The sequence below is a fragment of the Balaenoptera ricei genome, chromosome 7 (assembly GCF_028023285.1).
Source record: "Balaenoptera ricei isolate mBalRic1 chromosome 7, mBalRic1.hap2, whole genome shotgun sequence".
NCBI lineage: Eukaryota > Metazoa > Chordata > Mammalia > Artiodactyla > Balaenopteridae > Balaenoptera > Balaenoptera ricei.
In genome coordinates, this window is record NC_082645.1 from 57662984 (window position 1) to 57680331 (window position 17348).

The window sequence follows — 17348 nt, forward strand, 5'->3', positions numbered from 1 at the left end:
CCAGCAGCACATCTGACCTCCATCCTGGTGCTGGGGTTCGGTTTGCTCAGGGTGAGAAGAGCCTCAGAAGCCTCCCCTGGGACACTGTGTTATTGATGGATGTGCTTGTGGCCAAGTTGTGTCTCACGTGATGTGTCTGGGAGCAGATGTGCATAATACTGTATAATGAAAAATCCCATTATACATTGTGATTTAAATTGAGAGCGTTAGAGGTCATTTCGTATCCACTCTGTTACTGTCTGTCTTAGTCTTGTTCAGATGTTTTGTAAGTCTTCTTAAATTGAAATTAGTCGATGTGTACCTTAAGAGCTATTAAGTAGCATTTATGGAGAGTTGTCTTACAATGCTGTGTTAGTCAGCTTGGACTGCCAAAGCAAAATGCCATAGACGACGTGGCTGAAACAACAGAAACTTACTTCTCACCGTTCAGGAGATTGGAAGTTCCAGATCAAGGTCTGGCAAGGTTCGGTTTTCAGTGAGAACTCTCCTCCTCATCACTGCAGTCCTCACGTGGCCTTTCCTCTGAGCATGTGAGGAGAGCACTCTCTCACTTCCTCTTCTTATAAAGCCACCAATCCTATCAGTTTAGGGCCCTATCCTTATGGCCTCATCTAACCTTAATTATCTCCTAAAGGCCCTGTCTCTAAATACAGTCATGTTGAGGGTTTAGGGCTTGAATATGTGAATTCAGTCCATAGCAGGTGCTAAAACAACAAAAAAACTTGGTATAATTTCTGTTGACCAAAAAAAAAAAAAAAAAAAGAAAGTAGGAAGTAAATCTGAGGGATCTTGTGAATGACCTATAATCATAGAACTCTTTAACAGTGAGAGGCATGGCTAGCCATCTGGGACATGTGATTTCTTTTGTAGCTTAAGCAGGATTTGGAGGTCCTTTCTAACCCGAAAAGTCAATATTTTTAGGTAATAGCTCAATTATTGATTCTCAGTTATGGATAAATCAATTCCAAATATCCATGATTTTCTTTCATTACTCATTCTTTGTACACCCAGAGTACCTTGGGAAGTTATAATGGAAGAATCTGGCTGGCCTGAGTTTGTGTCCCAGCTTTTCTACTTACCAGCTGGGTAGCCTTCAGTTAATTACGGTACCTCTTTGAGATTGCTTTTTGTCTATAAAATAATCATACTTACCTTGATGCATATACAGTCAGCCCTCTGTATCCGCGGATGCAAGAACCCGTGGATATAGAGAGCCGACTGTTCATGCCATTTTATATAAGGGACTTGAGCATCCTTGGATTTTGGAATCCACGGGGGGGTCCTGGAACCAATCCCCCGAGAAAACCTAGGGATGGCTCTATTAATGAGAATACAGGCTATACTACTGTGTGTGTGTGTGTGTGTGTGTGTGTGTGTGTGTGTATATATGACAACACAGTAGTTTAGATATGAGAGGATGATAGGAATTTATCTGTGTCACACATGTAATCCAGAGGTAAGCAGACCAGGGCTAGTAGGAGGCCTCCAACATCAACTTCAACAGAAACTTCCATCCCAGGGTGAAAGATGACAGCTCCAGCTCTTATTATCTCCCTCCAATGGGAATGCAGAAAGGGTGAGAACAGCTCATTCACATTTACTCTTAGGGACAGCATCCCAAAGTGGCACGTGTCAATTCTGCTCACATCTCTTCCACCAGAGTTTAGATGTGTGGTTCTAGCAAGCACAGAAGTTGGTTGAGAAGCATTGTCTCCAGCTAAATAGTGTTTTACTAACAATTTCTGCTTCAAAACTGGCTATTGTAAAGATTAGAAATAATTTATTAATTTATTCACCTAACAGTGAATTGTGAAATATTATAACAAAGTGCCTAGCAAGGTGCCTTACACCTGGTAAATACCAAGTTGGATCACCCTCCTTACTTTCCTCTAGCACCTTACTACTCAAAATGTGGTCCAGGGTCCAAGCATCACCTTGAAGCTTGTTAAAAATGTAGACTCTCAGCCCCACGCCAGACCTACGGAATCAGATCCTGCGTTTTAATAGTTTGAGGAGCCCCCACAGCAGCATATTCTTTGTCTTTTATGGTACCTGCACGCTATGTTATCTTGAGCACTTACAATGTTGCTATGAGAATTAAATGAGATACTATGTATAAAATACTGTAAAATCTGTAACGTGCTTCATATCATTATTTAACTGTATATGTCTGAGGGAGAATAAAGTGAATCTTAAGTTATTGGAATGCCAAGATTTGAGAATCATTGGATTTTTGGATTTTCCAATGTTGATAATGTCCCCTGATATTGTAATGCCATGTAAAAAAGGCATTTCTATTTTCAGAAAATGTGCTTGAATCACCTTGCACTGTCCTAGGTACAGAGCTTTTCTCTAATTATGTAGGAGGATGCTAGGCCCATCCTTCTAAAATGAGGGTTTTCAGTGTATTTTTTCATAACCATTATTCTTTCTTGACATCTAAATATTGCAGTTTTTTATGTTCTTAAACATAAAAAGATTTTGATATCAGATTTTGATATCAAATGAACGTGGAAATGATTCCTAAAAAGGTATCTGGAAAAACTGATTTAAAAAACAATAGGTTTATGGTATCAGTTGAAACTAAAGATGCTATACCTAATGCATTAAATATAAGCAGCCAATCCAGATTCGTATGTTAGTGTTGAGCTATTAGAAATTAGGAGAATCACCATTTCATGGACTTGTCTTCTCATCTGTAAATTGGGAAAGATAGTATTTGTTCTGTCTCAAAGAGTTTTGGGAGCCATAACATGAGATCCTAGAAAAATGTAGCACATAGAAGATGATATTAATATCTAGTATTGTCAAAGTAGGAAGTATATGTGAACACGCATTGTGAAATAAGTATGTGAAAGTACTTACTTAAATGTTTGGCAAACAAGCTTGCAGGCTGAGCTATGGCCTTGGTAGCCCCATCAGATTCTCAGTGTTCTTTGCTCCTGCTTCACAAATTCTCAGTGTTCTTTGCTCCTGCTTCAAGTGGGCGGGACCCACTGAGAGACAAAGACTCACCCACTGTTTCTGCAGGTCAGTCGGGTTTCCGCACGTGATACAAGCATGTCTAGGTGATGCACATCTGATGCTTCCAGGGAAAAGCCTGGGTGTTAGAAGAAAACCAAGGAGCCAAGAAGCTCACAGAGGAAGGGAAGCTCTAAATGATGGATTTTCCTGGGTCACTGGGAGTCGTACCTTTGCTCTCCCGCCTGTGACGGGAAGGATGACTGTAGTGGAAGAGATTTCTGCTGTGTCTTTAGAGGCAAGCACGCACATGCCCTGTGGGCTTGGGACTGATGCATTCAGAAAAAAGACTACGAGGCTTTTTATAGGTGTTGCATTTCATTCTGCATTCCTTCTCATTAGCATTCAGTAATGAAGGCTGAACTGTCAACTTGAGTGTCTCATCCTGGAGGGATAAACGTAAGAATCTGACATACGTTTCCCTCAGGGACTTTCAGCTAATTGTAGAGATAGTGAACAGTTTTATCAGAGAGGAAGGTAATAACTAACATTTGTACTCTAAAGTAGATGTTGCTGTGTTGTGCCCACATTTAAAAATAATGCATATATGTGTGTGTTTAAAAAGAAATCTATCTATATCTGCATGTATATCTACATTATATAGAAAAGAAAGGCCCCAAATGGGCTGTACATTAAAATGTTAATAGTGATGAGAATTCAAATTATTTTTCTTTTTATTATTTTCAGTATTTTCTATATCTTCCTCAACGGACATAGGTCGTTTATATAAGTCAGTAACCTATTAAGCTTCTGAAGCCTCTGCAGCATTTTTATACATGCTCTCTCATTTGATCCTCACAATCACCCTGTGAGGTCGGTCACTCATAAACCTCAATGTCATGGACATGAGAAATGGAGGACACAGACAGACAGACAACTCAGGCACCAAGGAAGTTAAGTGCAGAGAGATTACGTGATACGTACAGCGTAGCACAGGTAGCAAATGGCGAAAGCAGGAGAAATGGAAGGAGAATCAGGAGTGCTTGAATGAAAGGGGACTGTAAAGATCCCTGGACCTCATTAGGTTTAGGGCACGGCACGGCTTTTTACTTCAACCTGGCTCCCTAAACTGAGGCCTGGTTCAGTTTTTATCAGACTCAAAGTTAGGGTCACAGTGGCTATGTTCGGCTTTGAGACCAGACAGTCTGAGTTTGATTTCCAACTCTGGCCCTGCCTCGCTAATTAACCTGGATGGTTAATTATGGACTCAGGGCGTCAGTTTACCCATCTGTAAAATGAGGCAAATACTACTACTAGTTACTGTAATGATTAAATGAGTTCATACATGTGAGATCCTTTAAAAGTATATGGGACAATCTAAAGAGAAACAACTTTTTAATTGGTTAAATAAATAACAGCTCATGAAGGAAAACCCTCAAAAAAAAGTGTATGGTCATAGGGAGGACTCAGCAAATACTAGCAAATATCCTCTTCATCCTCATCCTCATCGGTGCAGGGCTGATGAGGACCATGGGGGGTGGAAGGATATCTCTGTGGCTTTCAGAGAGACAACTACATTATCCTACTGCAGAGGCAGCAACTTTTGATCTTACAGGGCCTGGGACAAGATACAGAGGTTAGGTCAGTACAAATATATCTGACATTAAACTCTCAATGACAGTATTATCATTTTGAGATATATAAACACAGATTGTATTAATGATAGATTATGTTTCTTAATAGTTAGAAACATACTGATGTGTATCAAATGTGTATAGATGTATACCACCAAGTGCTGATAGCTATAGATCAGGAATGCAAAAAGAATGATAAAGTTAATACAAAAATATGAGAAAGTTTGTGCTGGTATTATGGGATGGTTCAGCTCTCTATTCAAATCCATACCAACCCCTCCCTGTTTATTACAGATGTTTGGAATCTGTGTGTATACTTAGATGCTCTCTCTGATTTTACAAGGTGGTAAGGCAAGTGATTGCCGTTAAATTAAGAAAGATTGTTTTGTCTTCAAAAGACCTTGACCATGAGTCCGAGCGTGGGGTGTACTGTAAGGGCTAATTCCCTCAGGCCTGGAATTAGTCAGAGCTGTCCTACTGAAATAAGAGTCCCTGCCTGCTATTGACCCCCACTCAATGTGTGAAACAATTGATTAATAATGTTGCTTTGTAAACATTGAGTTGGAGGAGTTTCAAGGAGATTTGCACCGTCAGCATTGTTTATTGATAATAGATTGATGATTTGCAGCTGGTCTTGGTGAGACACTTGAAGGGCTCTGCTGTTGAGGCTGGTTACCTAGCAGGGATGTGTCTACAGGACCAGCAAAATATAAAAAAACACCAGCTAGGACTCTATCCCGGAAGTGGCTTGAAATACTGCCGGTTGAGTTTAGAAGATTACCCAGAGAGAATGTATGATGGAATCCTCATGGCTTTGCTCTCCTATTCCTAATTGTACTGAGTCCTTCCGTTCTCACACAGGTAGATTGTTGAAATCCCCAAATACTGGGGGGCCAGAACCTGTCATAAACATCTCTTCTCCCGCTTCTTTTCCAAAACATGTGAAATGTGTTTCTTTGTCATGTTTTTCAGACCCCCTGGCTGTGGAATACAAGGCACTGCTGGTACAACTACCCCTATCAGGTAAGGACACATTACCGTCTGGGTTTTTACGCATGTAAAGTACCTTTCTTAGGTCAGCGTCATGGTTTCAGGCAGGTCCCAGCAGGTTGGGCCGCCACTTTGCTTGCCTCCCCGCCGTACCCCCTGCTGCTTGATGGTGGACACAGCCTAGTGAGAGAGGTAGTTTGTGTTAGAATCAAAGCTTGAGCAGACGGAGGAAGTGTGGAAGGTGCGTTTGCTGGAAAGTAAGATACAATTGCTCCAGTAGGTGGATAATTCCCTTTCTAACAGCCAGTGTGCTTTTGGTCACTGAGCACCTGATAACAGCCCTGGCCTGTCGCGGCAGCTAGCGGGCAGAGTTCACGTGAGGAACTGGAGCTGGCGTGCTGAGTTTGGTTCACTTTGTGGCTTAGGAGCAGCCTCTAAAGATGTAAATAAAGCACTGTTTCCTTGAACTCAGAAAAATGGGCTTGTCCCATTACATGTAGACAAAAATAGCATCGTTGAAAATGAGATTAAAATCATATCCCAGGCAGGGAGCATTTCAGATCCCTGCCCACAGACATACCTTTGCCTCTGTCCATGAACTCAGTGATATTAGCATGTGTTGTGGTCCCTAGCTCAGTTACTATTTGAATATCAAAGCTGGGACTGTTCTCGAAATTTCTTGCTGAAACATTTCTAGAATTTCTAGTTCATTTGGGATATATTGTTTAAGAGAAACAAATACAACCATGTATTTTAGTGATAAAATAAAGAGACAGACATTGTGATAAGCAATTTGGATTTTTGAGTTTGGGATTCTTTGGGTTGTCTTTTTAGAGGCATTTGGTCTAACAAAGTTAATGGGAGCAGGTGTGCCCTGCAACTTCTCTATTACACACAGTGTTGCAACAGGGAGTAGGGTCTGGTGTTGGCTATACCCCTCGGGTAGGTTCAAGGCTAGGGACATGTTGAAATGGGGATTCCAGTTTGCATTTCCATCTCTTTCACATAATGTATTCAAATTAAGAAAGACTAAATCAGCAACATGACATGGTCAGAGAGAGCTGAACATTCCAGGGCTATCTGATCAAGACTAAAGCAACGTTGAAAGCAATGACTTACTGTACACAATTGTAATTCACAGGCCCAACTGCTGTTTTACTATCTTAAATACTTGGAATATTGTCATCTGCCCCTCTCTTTGTGCCCTGTAATGGTATACTGAGTGGAGAGGATCCTTTCCTCGTGTGTTTTGTTGACAAAGATGAATGAGGGGGACAACTGTTTTTCTTGATGTCCATGCTTAGAGTTGTTAGTTAAGTGATTGCCGACTTCTTGCGAAAGTTACTTATTATGCTGCTATTGGTTTACAAAGCATTTCAGTTTCAACCCCTTGTGTGCAGTGGTGTGGAGGTGTTCATGTAATGAGTTTCAAAGGTCTTTCATTCATTCTGGGAGAGCAAGTTGTTTCATTACAACCCAATGAAACAATTAAAAACAACTCACCAAAAATGGTTTTTTAAAACTCTGTTTTATTTTTATGGATTTATGTGCATAATAAATATTACTGACTTCCACTGCTTCCCTGAGCTTCTCCCCATTCCTGGACCTGTGAGGCAGGTGTTACCTCCATTTTCCAGTAAGTAAACGAAGGCCCTACTTAAGCTGTGGAGCGGGGACTCAAGCTCAGGTTCCCTGGCTGGGCGCCTAGTCTGGTATCTCTTAGCAGCTTTCTTGTCCCCCTGATCTTTTAATAAATGTTTTTGAATTATCTTTTTTTTTTTTTTTTAATATTTACAACGTACAGAACATTTTCCTAAAGAAAGCTCCAATTAAGGCAGAATTTGAAACTATGTCTCAGTGACCCATATAGTACTCCAGTTTCTTTCATTTTCCCTGGTCCCTGTGCTGTGGAATCTCACAGGAGTTGTCCAGAGTTACTCTTCCTGTGTATATGTTAGAATTTTTTTGCAGGTTGCCTAAAGGAATCTTTAGATGTCAAAGTACCATAAATGCAATTGTTAAAATGAGTGGTGAATCGGGTACCAATGCCAAATGTTCATACTGATTGACACTTTTTTGGTTGGAGGTGAAACAAAGCTAATGACACCAAGCTGTGGATTATAGGCGTCCTTCAAAGCTCCCTTATCCACAGAGAGAATGGGGCCAGAATTTGTGGAGGCGTAAGACCATGCCACTTTTCAGTACGGAGCTTGAGATGTTTGACACACAGATTTGGTTTCGTATTAATTATTAATCTTGCCTTTTTCTCCTTGATCCTCAGCCACTCACGCCTGACCTTCACTACTATTATATCCTGGAGCTGTCATTTTATTGGTCTTTAATGTTTTCCCAGTTCACTGATATCAAAAGAAAGGTAAGAGTGGGTGTGTTGTAAAGGGCTTGTAAACAGGTGTCTTTCATGGCCCTAGGCAGATGGATATAGAGTCTCAAAGGCACTCACTTCTGTTTTCCCATGAGTACTGCATTAGTACGACTTCCGGCATTATTACAGAAAATTCTCTACTTTCGTTTGTGCTGTTTTATATTTTATTCCCATTGTCTCTTCACTCTCCCCCCGCCAAACCTAGTGTTCTTTTCTCCATGAAAAAATATAACAGTGAATCTTAACAGCATTAATTTCCTCTCAGTTTGATTCACAAGTCCCTTTGTTCTCCAAATTAAAGAAGAAAAATTGTATTTGTAGCTCCTGGGGAGGGAGTAAAATCTCAGTGTTCCAGCCCTACAGAATGAAGATTTCCCCAATTAAAGAGTTATCTAATGTCAAAATACATTAGGAAAACACAGCATTCCTAAGCTAACTGTGATCTGGTTTTCACCCCTCCCCTCCACTGGAGTAGCTTTTGCTGAGGGTACTCTTGACCTCTTAAGTGTTAGACCCACTCATTCTAGTTCCCATCCTACCAGCTTCTGGGCAGAATTGGCACTTTTGGCTATTCACTGTTTTTTTTTTTCCGTGAAGCTATTTTCTCCAAATTCCCATATTTGGATCATTCCTTCAAGTCATCTTTGCTGGTCTCCACCCCAGTGCCCCGTGCCCTGCATACTTGCGTGCACCAGGGTCTGGTCCTAGATTACAGGACGTCATCTCCCTGGGTGATCCAGGTTCATACCCTCCAGCACTGTCAACCATAACTTCTATACCAATAACTCCCAAATGGTTCTCTCCTGTCCCAAATCCTCTCTGGGTCCACACTTCCACAAATCTAATCATAAGTGATAGTACTGTGTTCTTCTTGTTATTTTATCATTTAATCCTCACAACAGCCTGAAGATCCAGACTGATCACTTATTATTTATTTTCCTTTTATGAATGAGGAGACTGAACCTTACAAAGTGCTCCCGAACGAACACATCATCTTGCCCTAGTCTTGTTCTTCCTCCAGTAATCTTTATCACAGACAGTCATGTAAGCTAGAAGTTTTCCTTCGCTCTCCTCTTTGCCACCCCTTGTACCTACTCCCTTAGTATCACTGACACGTTTAGTTTGAGTCCTCTTTACTTTGGCTTAATCTGTTAACAACAGCCTCTTAAATGGCATTCCTATCTAAATAGTCATTCTTGTCCTCCTGCCATCTAAGAGTTATGTTTCTCAAACCTTAAAGACAAAGCCAAACTACTTGGAGTGATATTCAGTGTTGTCACCATGATTCAAACCCACCTCTCTAGTTTTATCGCCCACTCTTCTCTCCCTCTTTTGACACACACATATGTCTTAGTTACAGATATCGTCTCACCATTGTTCAAACACATTTTTTTTCCATAACATCTTTGTTTTTTACAAGACCTTGCCTGTGGCTAGAATCTGCTCTATTCTCCTTCCTCCTAGACCAGACCAAGCCCCAAAGCAGTCCCTTCTTTGAAGCCTTATTCATTCCCATGGTTTTTGACCACTTCTTCCTCTGTGTTTAGTTTACCAGTGCCCAATACTTACCATATTGTACTTTTTAATGCTATGGTGACCTGCCTGTCTCCCTTCACCAGACTTGGAGTGCAAAGAGCAGGATATGTTCATCTTTGTATCTCTCGTGACTGTCAATGCACCTGCTTATGGTGGGGCTCAGTAAGTTTAGCGTGAATGAATAAATAGACTCATCAGAATGTCTTCTCCCTTACTCATGCATATCTCCCAGGCTCCTTTGCAAACAAGACTGTGCATTGTGATAGAGCGCAATACTATAACATTCCATTTCTTGGTTAGATCGGTAATCTGCCAAATTGCAAAATATCCACGTGGCAGCTGAAAAGCATTTAGGAGTCTACAGCCCTAGTACCTGCGTCGCCTCCCCCAGGTATGCTCCTGTCACTCTCCTATGGCAGTGGCTTACTTGGTTGGCAAAAGGCTGTCTTTCCTGACAGCATGGTCTTAATGTGGTATATGTCACCTGATTCTCAGAAGTGGATGGTCCCTGCAAGAGCTAAGGCTTAGGCATAGCAGATAACTCATTGACACACATAATTTGTGGTTCCCTTACTCATTGCACCAAATGCTCTGGGTCCATTTCTCAAAACGTTTAAAGATCCTTTAGTGATGATATGCCAATTAGATCTCGTCTCTCTTATATGAGGAGCCTTGTTCATTCGTGTGGTCAGTACTGGTAGACTGATGGTCACCACTGTGCCAGGCCCATTGTGCATTTTATTTATTTATTTTTGAAATCTTTAATTGTGGGAAAAATATAAAACATAAAATTTACCATCTTAACCATTTTTAAGTGTGTAGTTTAGTAGTGTTACACACATTCATGCTGTTGTGCAACCAGTTTCCAGAACCCCTTTCATCTTGTAAAACTGAAACTCTGTACCCATTAATCAACAGTTCCCCATTCCCTCCTCACCCAATCTCTACCCCTGGCAACCACCATTCTAGTTTCTGTCTCTATGAATCTGACGACTCTGCGTACCTTACTTAAGTGGAGTCACACCGTATGTGCCCTTTTGTGACTGACGTATTTCACTTAGCATACTGTCTTATTCATCGTGTTGTAGCATGTGTCAGAATTTCCTTCCTTTTTAAGGCTGAAGAATACAGATTGTATTTTCTTTTGAGGAGCATTTTTTTCCAGGTAGTCACAGAAAACAGTTGTATAACAAAGAAGGAGGTTTGACTATTCTTCTGGTCTTGTAGTTGGGAAAACTGATGTACCATGAACTTATGTAAAATTTTCAAGGTTGTGCAATGTGGGAATCAATTAGAGCCAAAGTTTACCAAGCAAAGTTCCATGATTCACTCATAGATGAGATATTGTCCACAATTCTTGCGTTGTCTTGCCCGGCCATGCTCCAGACATTAGAGATAGTAGGCCTTCTGCAGTTCTTTGCCATTTTATTGGTTCCTCTTTTGCTTAATGAGAATTAGGGATGCCATCTCAAGTCAAAGAGATTAATGAAAGCAAAACTGACTGTTACTTGGCCCCCAAGAGCCTAGTCCTAGGGAGCTGTTGCTGCACCAAAAGTCACCAAGCCCCTTCTGCTTGCTTGAGCTTCCTAACATGCATTTACCATGTCTTTTCACTGAACCAAGAGGACTCATAGAGGCTTTGTTATTTTAAGCCAAATGACCATCTTCTTAACAGTTATTATAGGTGGATTATTTTGAAGGGTCAAAGTGTTTAATTTTGTATGGTTTTAACTTATCTTGCATCAGTGTAGAGAAGGCCTTCAAAAAGGGGCATTTTTGCAGTGAGGTCCATGGAATTGATTTAGGCCTGTACATATTGTCAATGTGTATAAATTAATTATATATACATTTTCCTGGTCAACGCGAATAGCTTATTGTAGCCATCTGGCATCTCTCTCTTCTTCCCTTGGTCCGAGTACCTTTGTGGGTTCATGGTGCAGCTAGCTTATTCTTGTTTCTTGCACAAAATGGGAATTTGGCTACTACCGTACGTGCTTGTTACTCCACACAGGTTTTAATAAGGAAGGCCTTCTCCTCTGTTGCCATCTCTCATTAATGAGTTGTAGCCCTTGCTTTTCTCCTTCGCATCTTGCTGACTGTCACTGCAGGTCCCTGGTGGTTCCCTCCTCACTGCCCTCCCACCCGGAGGACCTGCCATTCCAGCCCTCTGCGAGGATTTATGGTATATTCTCCTACCAAATACATCCCCACCTTCTATGTTGCAACTGTTAACTAAACCCTCACCCTCTAAAAACAGCCCGCCTCCTAATTATAGAATAGAGATGTTTGAAGACATCCATTGACAACAGAGCATGGAAATCAACTTCTGAAGGCTATCCGTAGGGTTGTTAAATAGAAAGGTTATAAAAATATTTCTACAGTTGCCCTATTAAATGACAATGAACTTGAACAGCCATTTTCAAATAGCCACCAGAATTTATAAATGTTTGATCCAAATGCACGCCTCCAGCTGTTAGAATCAGTACCTTAGAATATGAGGTTCAGAAATAACTCTTAGTGACTTAATTGGTTCACGAGTCTTTCTAAAAATGGCTTTTATATTCACAAACTTTTCCCCTCTAGAAACGTCCTAGTATTGCCATCTTTTTTTTTTTTTTAATTGCTCTGTTTCCAAATAGAATCTGGAGTTTAAAAATGATTGGAGAACTTTCATCCCTCTGGTGACAGAATGCACTGTCTCTCTTGATCATTTCCAGGGTTGGTACTTATATGGTCAGTGACGATATACATACTGTTCATCTCTGCAGAGGGAAGGGACTAGCCAAGACGTAGTCATTTACTATAATGGACTTAAAATTTAAGTATTCTATTATATGCCACCAAGGTATATATATATCTTTGAAGATTTTTCCTTCCTTACTTACTTTTTACTTATTTTTTCTGTCCATTCCTCTCTCCTTCCTTCCCTTCCATTCTTCCTTCCATCTTTTGTAAAAAGAAATAGTTAAGGTACCTGATTCAAAAACAATAGGTATATTCTTGGTATTCAGTATTGTTTGAATCACCTTTTATTTCCCAAGGCTTAATATTTATGAAGATGCTCTTTCAGCACCTGTTTACAATGAGTATTTCTCCTGTCCATCTCAATTTTCTAATGGAAGCTAATAAATTTGACTGTGATGGAGCTCAGAACAGCTTGCTTGTATCCAAGCCCTGTGTCCCTTTTAACTAAGCTAAGCTGCGGTTTGGCTTGACGGCCTGGGCCCTTGGCCAGTGAACCTTGCTCGTGTTCGGAGTCCTTTGCAGGAAATCATCTATGGCCGAGTTCCAGGGCCCAGCTGGTGAAATCAGCTTGTTGCTCTTTTGGTCTTTAACCTGAGAGAAAATCTACATCTCATAAAAGATCCCTAACAGAGAGAGAGATGATGATGATGAAGTTTAGCAAGAAACCTATTGACAGGCTTGTGTTTGCTCTTTAGTAACTTTCATAGAAAAGAACTGGTGTTCATTGCTATGCGTGCTTCAGCTGCCTTTTGAGGGCCTGCCATGCTCCAGATCTTTCCTGCTTCAATTAGCTTTAGGGTTAAAAAAAAAAAAAATGCATGTTTTAATCATTTAATAAGGAAGCAGTATGGCATAGAGTTAAATAAAACAATGTCCATGAAACCATCTAGTACAATGCTTGACAGAGCTCAGAGCGGTACCTAGCACATAATGACCAAAATTTGGTTGAATCAAAACATAGTGCTAAGACCAGAAACAAATCAAAAAACCTCCCAAACTAGTGGTCACAAATTTTCATATTTTTGGTCAATTAAAGTGAACAAAAATAATTAGGAAAAGGGACTAACTTAAGGTTGCCAACCTTTTATTTTTCCCAGTAAGGAAATTTTAAAAGTACCTACCACTTACTACCATCAATTCATAAAAGAAAGAACATGTTAATATTTTGAAGGAGAAAAGGCACCTTGTAATAAAGGACAATCCTTTCCATTTATCATTATGAAAAAGTTTTTATTTCTCTCATTTTGTTCTAGACTGGGGAAAAATTATGGGTAATATGGCTTCTTAGAGGTTAAAATCATGGGCTCTGGAGTCCATCTACCTGCCCAGCACCACTTCTAATTTGGTGTGACCTTCAGCAAGTTACTTTACCTCTCTGTGCCTTTGTGTCCTGATCCAAAGAATAGAGTTCGTATAACCGACCTCATGGGAGTGTTGAGAGCATAAGTAAGTGACACATGCTGTTGAAACAGTGCTTGGCACATAAACAAATGCACCATGTATGTTAGCTGTTACTGTAATCATTAATGCGATTCACCAGATATTGCCAGCTCTCTACTCTCAGGCACATGGAGGATTGTACTCAGCCATGGCCCTTCTTGTGGTTGGATGGGGCCATGTAACCCCATGGTAGGCTGTAAGCAGAACTGACTCGAGTCAGTAATGTAATTGCTGGTGTGAGACCCACTAGAGTCTCTTTTCCCCTCTAGTACAGCGATTGGTAACATTTGAGATGGAGGCTGCTCCATCAGTCTGGGTCCCTAAGTGATGGTGATAAACAGAGTGCCCTTTGTCCAGCCAATTGGTAACATGTAGTAAATAAGAAACAGGCCTTTGGTATAAACCACTGAGATTTTAAGGGCTTTGTTCTTGCCACATAACCTAGCTTATCCTGACTGTGCAGCTATTATTAATAATCTGGCAGATTATCATCTCCTAGAACAATTTCTGGAAATCATTTGTCTAGATAGCAGTTCTCAAAGTGTGGTCTGCAGACACCTGGAGATTTCTGAGACCCTTTTAGGAGATCTGCAACATTAAAACTGACTTCATAATAACACTAGGATGTCATTTGCCTTTCTTTACTGCATTGAAATTTGCACTAATCGTGCAAAAGTAACGGCAAAACTGCTAGCAGTGGCACCAAACAGTATGAGTAGTTTTGTGTTCCTCATTGCCACGTGCTTGCAGGAAGAAACAAAAATGTCAGTTTCACTTGAGAATGCTCTTGTTGAAGCAGTAAAAAGTGTTAATTTGATTAAATCTCTATTCTTGAGTATACATTTTAAAAATTATTTTGTGTGATGAAATGGGAAGGAGGCATAAAGAGCTTCTGTGGCAGAACACTGTACAATGTGTCTCAAGAAAAATCATGTGTAGTTAGTGGTTTGCATTGAGAGATGTACTAGCTGCTTTTTCCCCCCAAAGAATCTCATTTTTACTTTAAAGAATGACAAACTGTGTTTATTCCAACTTGTGTATTTGGTAGACACATTCTTGAAAATGCACAAAGTGAACTTGTCAAGGTTGTTTCAAGTAAGACCATTGACATTATTTGTTGTCAATGATACAACTCAAGCTTTCAAGAAAAAAATTAAATTTTTAGAAAAACTTATGTCCACCAGCAAGACCTTGATAGCGTCTCAATACTTAAAGACTTTTCTCATGAGATTGATAGTGATGTTAGTAAATGTGATTTTTAAAATACTATATGACAATCTGTTTCATTAACTCCGTGAGGCAGTATTTTCCAAGTGACTAATGCATGATGCTCCAAAATTATGCCTGAGTGAAAGATCCACTCGAAGGTCAAGACAGACCAAAGGATTTTATGTAATAGAATATGAAAAGTTTATTGATATATATAGTTTTCAATTCCACATTGCAACTAACCTTTAAGAATATCCCTCTTGTCGAGTTTTGGTACAGTGTCAAGAAAGAATATCCATAACTATCTGAAAAGGCTATTAAGGTACTTCTCCCTTTTCCAACTGTGTGATACCAGATTTTCTTTATATACTTTAACCAAAATAACAGGGCAACATATTGAATATATATGCAGTGATGAGAATCCAACATGAGTCAGACATCAAAGAGATTTGCAATCATGGAAAACAAGGCTACTCTTCTCACGATTTTTTTTTTAATTTCGGAAAATATTTTTCGTAAATATATTATGTTAATTAACATATAATGAACTTCATTTAAAATAAATGAATAAATGTGTTTTACATGTTTTTAAAATTTCTCAGTTTTTATGTCCAATGTGGTAAATACCGATAGATATGACCCACATAAACGAACACTTTTTGGTGTCTTCAATAATTTTTAAGAATATAAAAGACTCCTGAGACCAAAACATATGAGAATTGCTCATCTAGATTATTTTTAAGTCTCTTCTAAGGAGATGACTCTTGGGTAGTGCCTCAGATTGTATCAGCGTCTCCTTTCTTTGCTTGAAAAGCTAAAATCACGCCAGATGACATCTGAACATCCCGAGAGGGCTGGAGGATGATGTAGAATTCTCTCTGTGTAACCCCAGTGCTGCTACTTGCAGACACAGGCAGGCAGGCCACTTAACCTCTCTTTCACAGAGGCACCAAGTTGTTCTGTGTGTCCGCTTGTGACTGGAATAGCAATATCCTGCCCTCGAAGTTTAGGTTTCTTCCGAGGCAGATATTCCTGACTCTGAGTCCTCTGTCCTGTTTCTTTCTCACTACAGTGACTTCAGAATCAAAGAAGGGAAGAAGAGGCAGTTCATTTTAGTAAGCCACCATCTGTGATCAAAGCATTGCAACCTAGGGCTGTGTGCAGGCTGGTGGGCCAACAGTGGAACAGCATTGTCTGGAAAAGAAAAAGTATTGTATGGGGCAATTGTATGAGATTTTATTCAAAGGCTGCCTCATCTAGTAGCTTATTCCAGCAATCAAACTCCCAGGTGCCTGGCCAGGAGAGAGGCTCTTAAGTGTCTTTAGATCTCACAGTTAGATGACCAGCCCCTGGACAGCCCTGGGGCAGTGCAGTGGCACATACTGCTCTCCAGGGCATGGAAGGGTGACAGCAGGAACCTCTTCTTCCAGCGTGGTGCCAGGGGCCACATCATCACCACGTTACAGAGAGACCTACTCCCAGGCCCACACAATGCTGCTGGTCCAGGGCTCTGGGTCCTTAAGTCTGGGGCCTCAGGGATCCCACCCTCTCTCAGGAGGTGCCACCGACACTTGGAAGGTATCATTTTCATTGGGAGATTTAGTCGTTCTGCTTCCTTTGGGGGGTTTCCCATAAGTCATCCTAGGAGTCTTGGGAAAACACCTACTTTGGCTTGTTATGGCTCTAACTCCCTGACTTGGTGAATTCCCTCCATTTCTATCCCCTTAAATATAAACAGACCCATCTCATATCGTTCTCTTTGGCCACCCAAGAGGAGGAAGCTCTTCCACTCACGGCTCATCCTCACCTTTGCTCTTGATCCCCCTTTTCTTCCTGTCTTCTAGAAGTGACCTTGCTCTATTTGGTAGTCTCTCACTTACATGTGTTTTCAAAAGTGTCTTTGAGAGAGGACCTTCAAGATGGTGGAGGAGTAAGACGTGGAGATCACCTTCCTCCCCACAAATACATCAAAAATACATCTACATGTGGAACAACTCCTACAGAACACCTACTGAATGCTGGCAGAAGACCTCAGACCTCCCAAAAGGCAAGAAACTCCCCATGTACCTGGGTAGGGCAAAAGAAAAAAGAAAAAACAGAGACAAAAGAATAGGGACGGGACCTGCACCTCTGGGAGGGAGCTGTGAAGGAGGAAAGGTTTCCACACACTAGGAAGACCCTTCACGGGAGGAGACTGCGGGTGGCAGAGGGGGGAGCTTCGGAGCCACGGAGGAGAGTGCAGCAACAGGGGTGCAGAGGGCAAAGCGGAGAGATCCCTGCGCAGAGGATCGGTGCCCACCAGCACTCACCAGCCCGAGAGGCTTGTCTGCTCACCCGCCGGGGCGGGCAGGGGCTGGGAGCTGAGGCTCAGGCTTCAGAGGTCAGATCCCAGGGAGAGGACTGGGGTCGGCTGCGTGAACACAGCCTGAAGGGGGCTAGTGTGCCACAGC

General features: G+C 41.0%; 1 protein-coding gene across 3 annotated transcripts in view; it reads left to right on the forward strand.

The window, feature by feature from the left end:
* Nucleotides 1-17348, forward strand: part of CERS6 (ceramide synthase 6) — a 318202-nt gene that overhangs the window by 231106 nt on the left and 69748 nt on the right. For all 3 annotated transcript variants that reach the window (XM_059928030.1, XM_059928028.1, XM_059928029.1), the window contains exons 5-6: nt 5568-5618; nt 7867-7959. In XM_059928030.1, coding sequence (XP_059784013.1) covers nt 5568-5618; nt 7867-7959 — 144 coding nt within the window. The remainder of the gene's footprint in view (nt 1-5567; nt 5619-7866; nt 7960-17348) is intronic.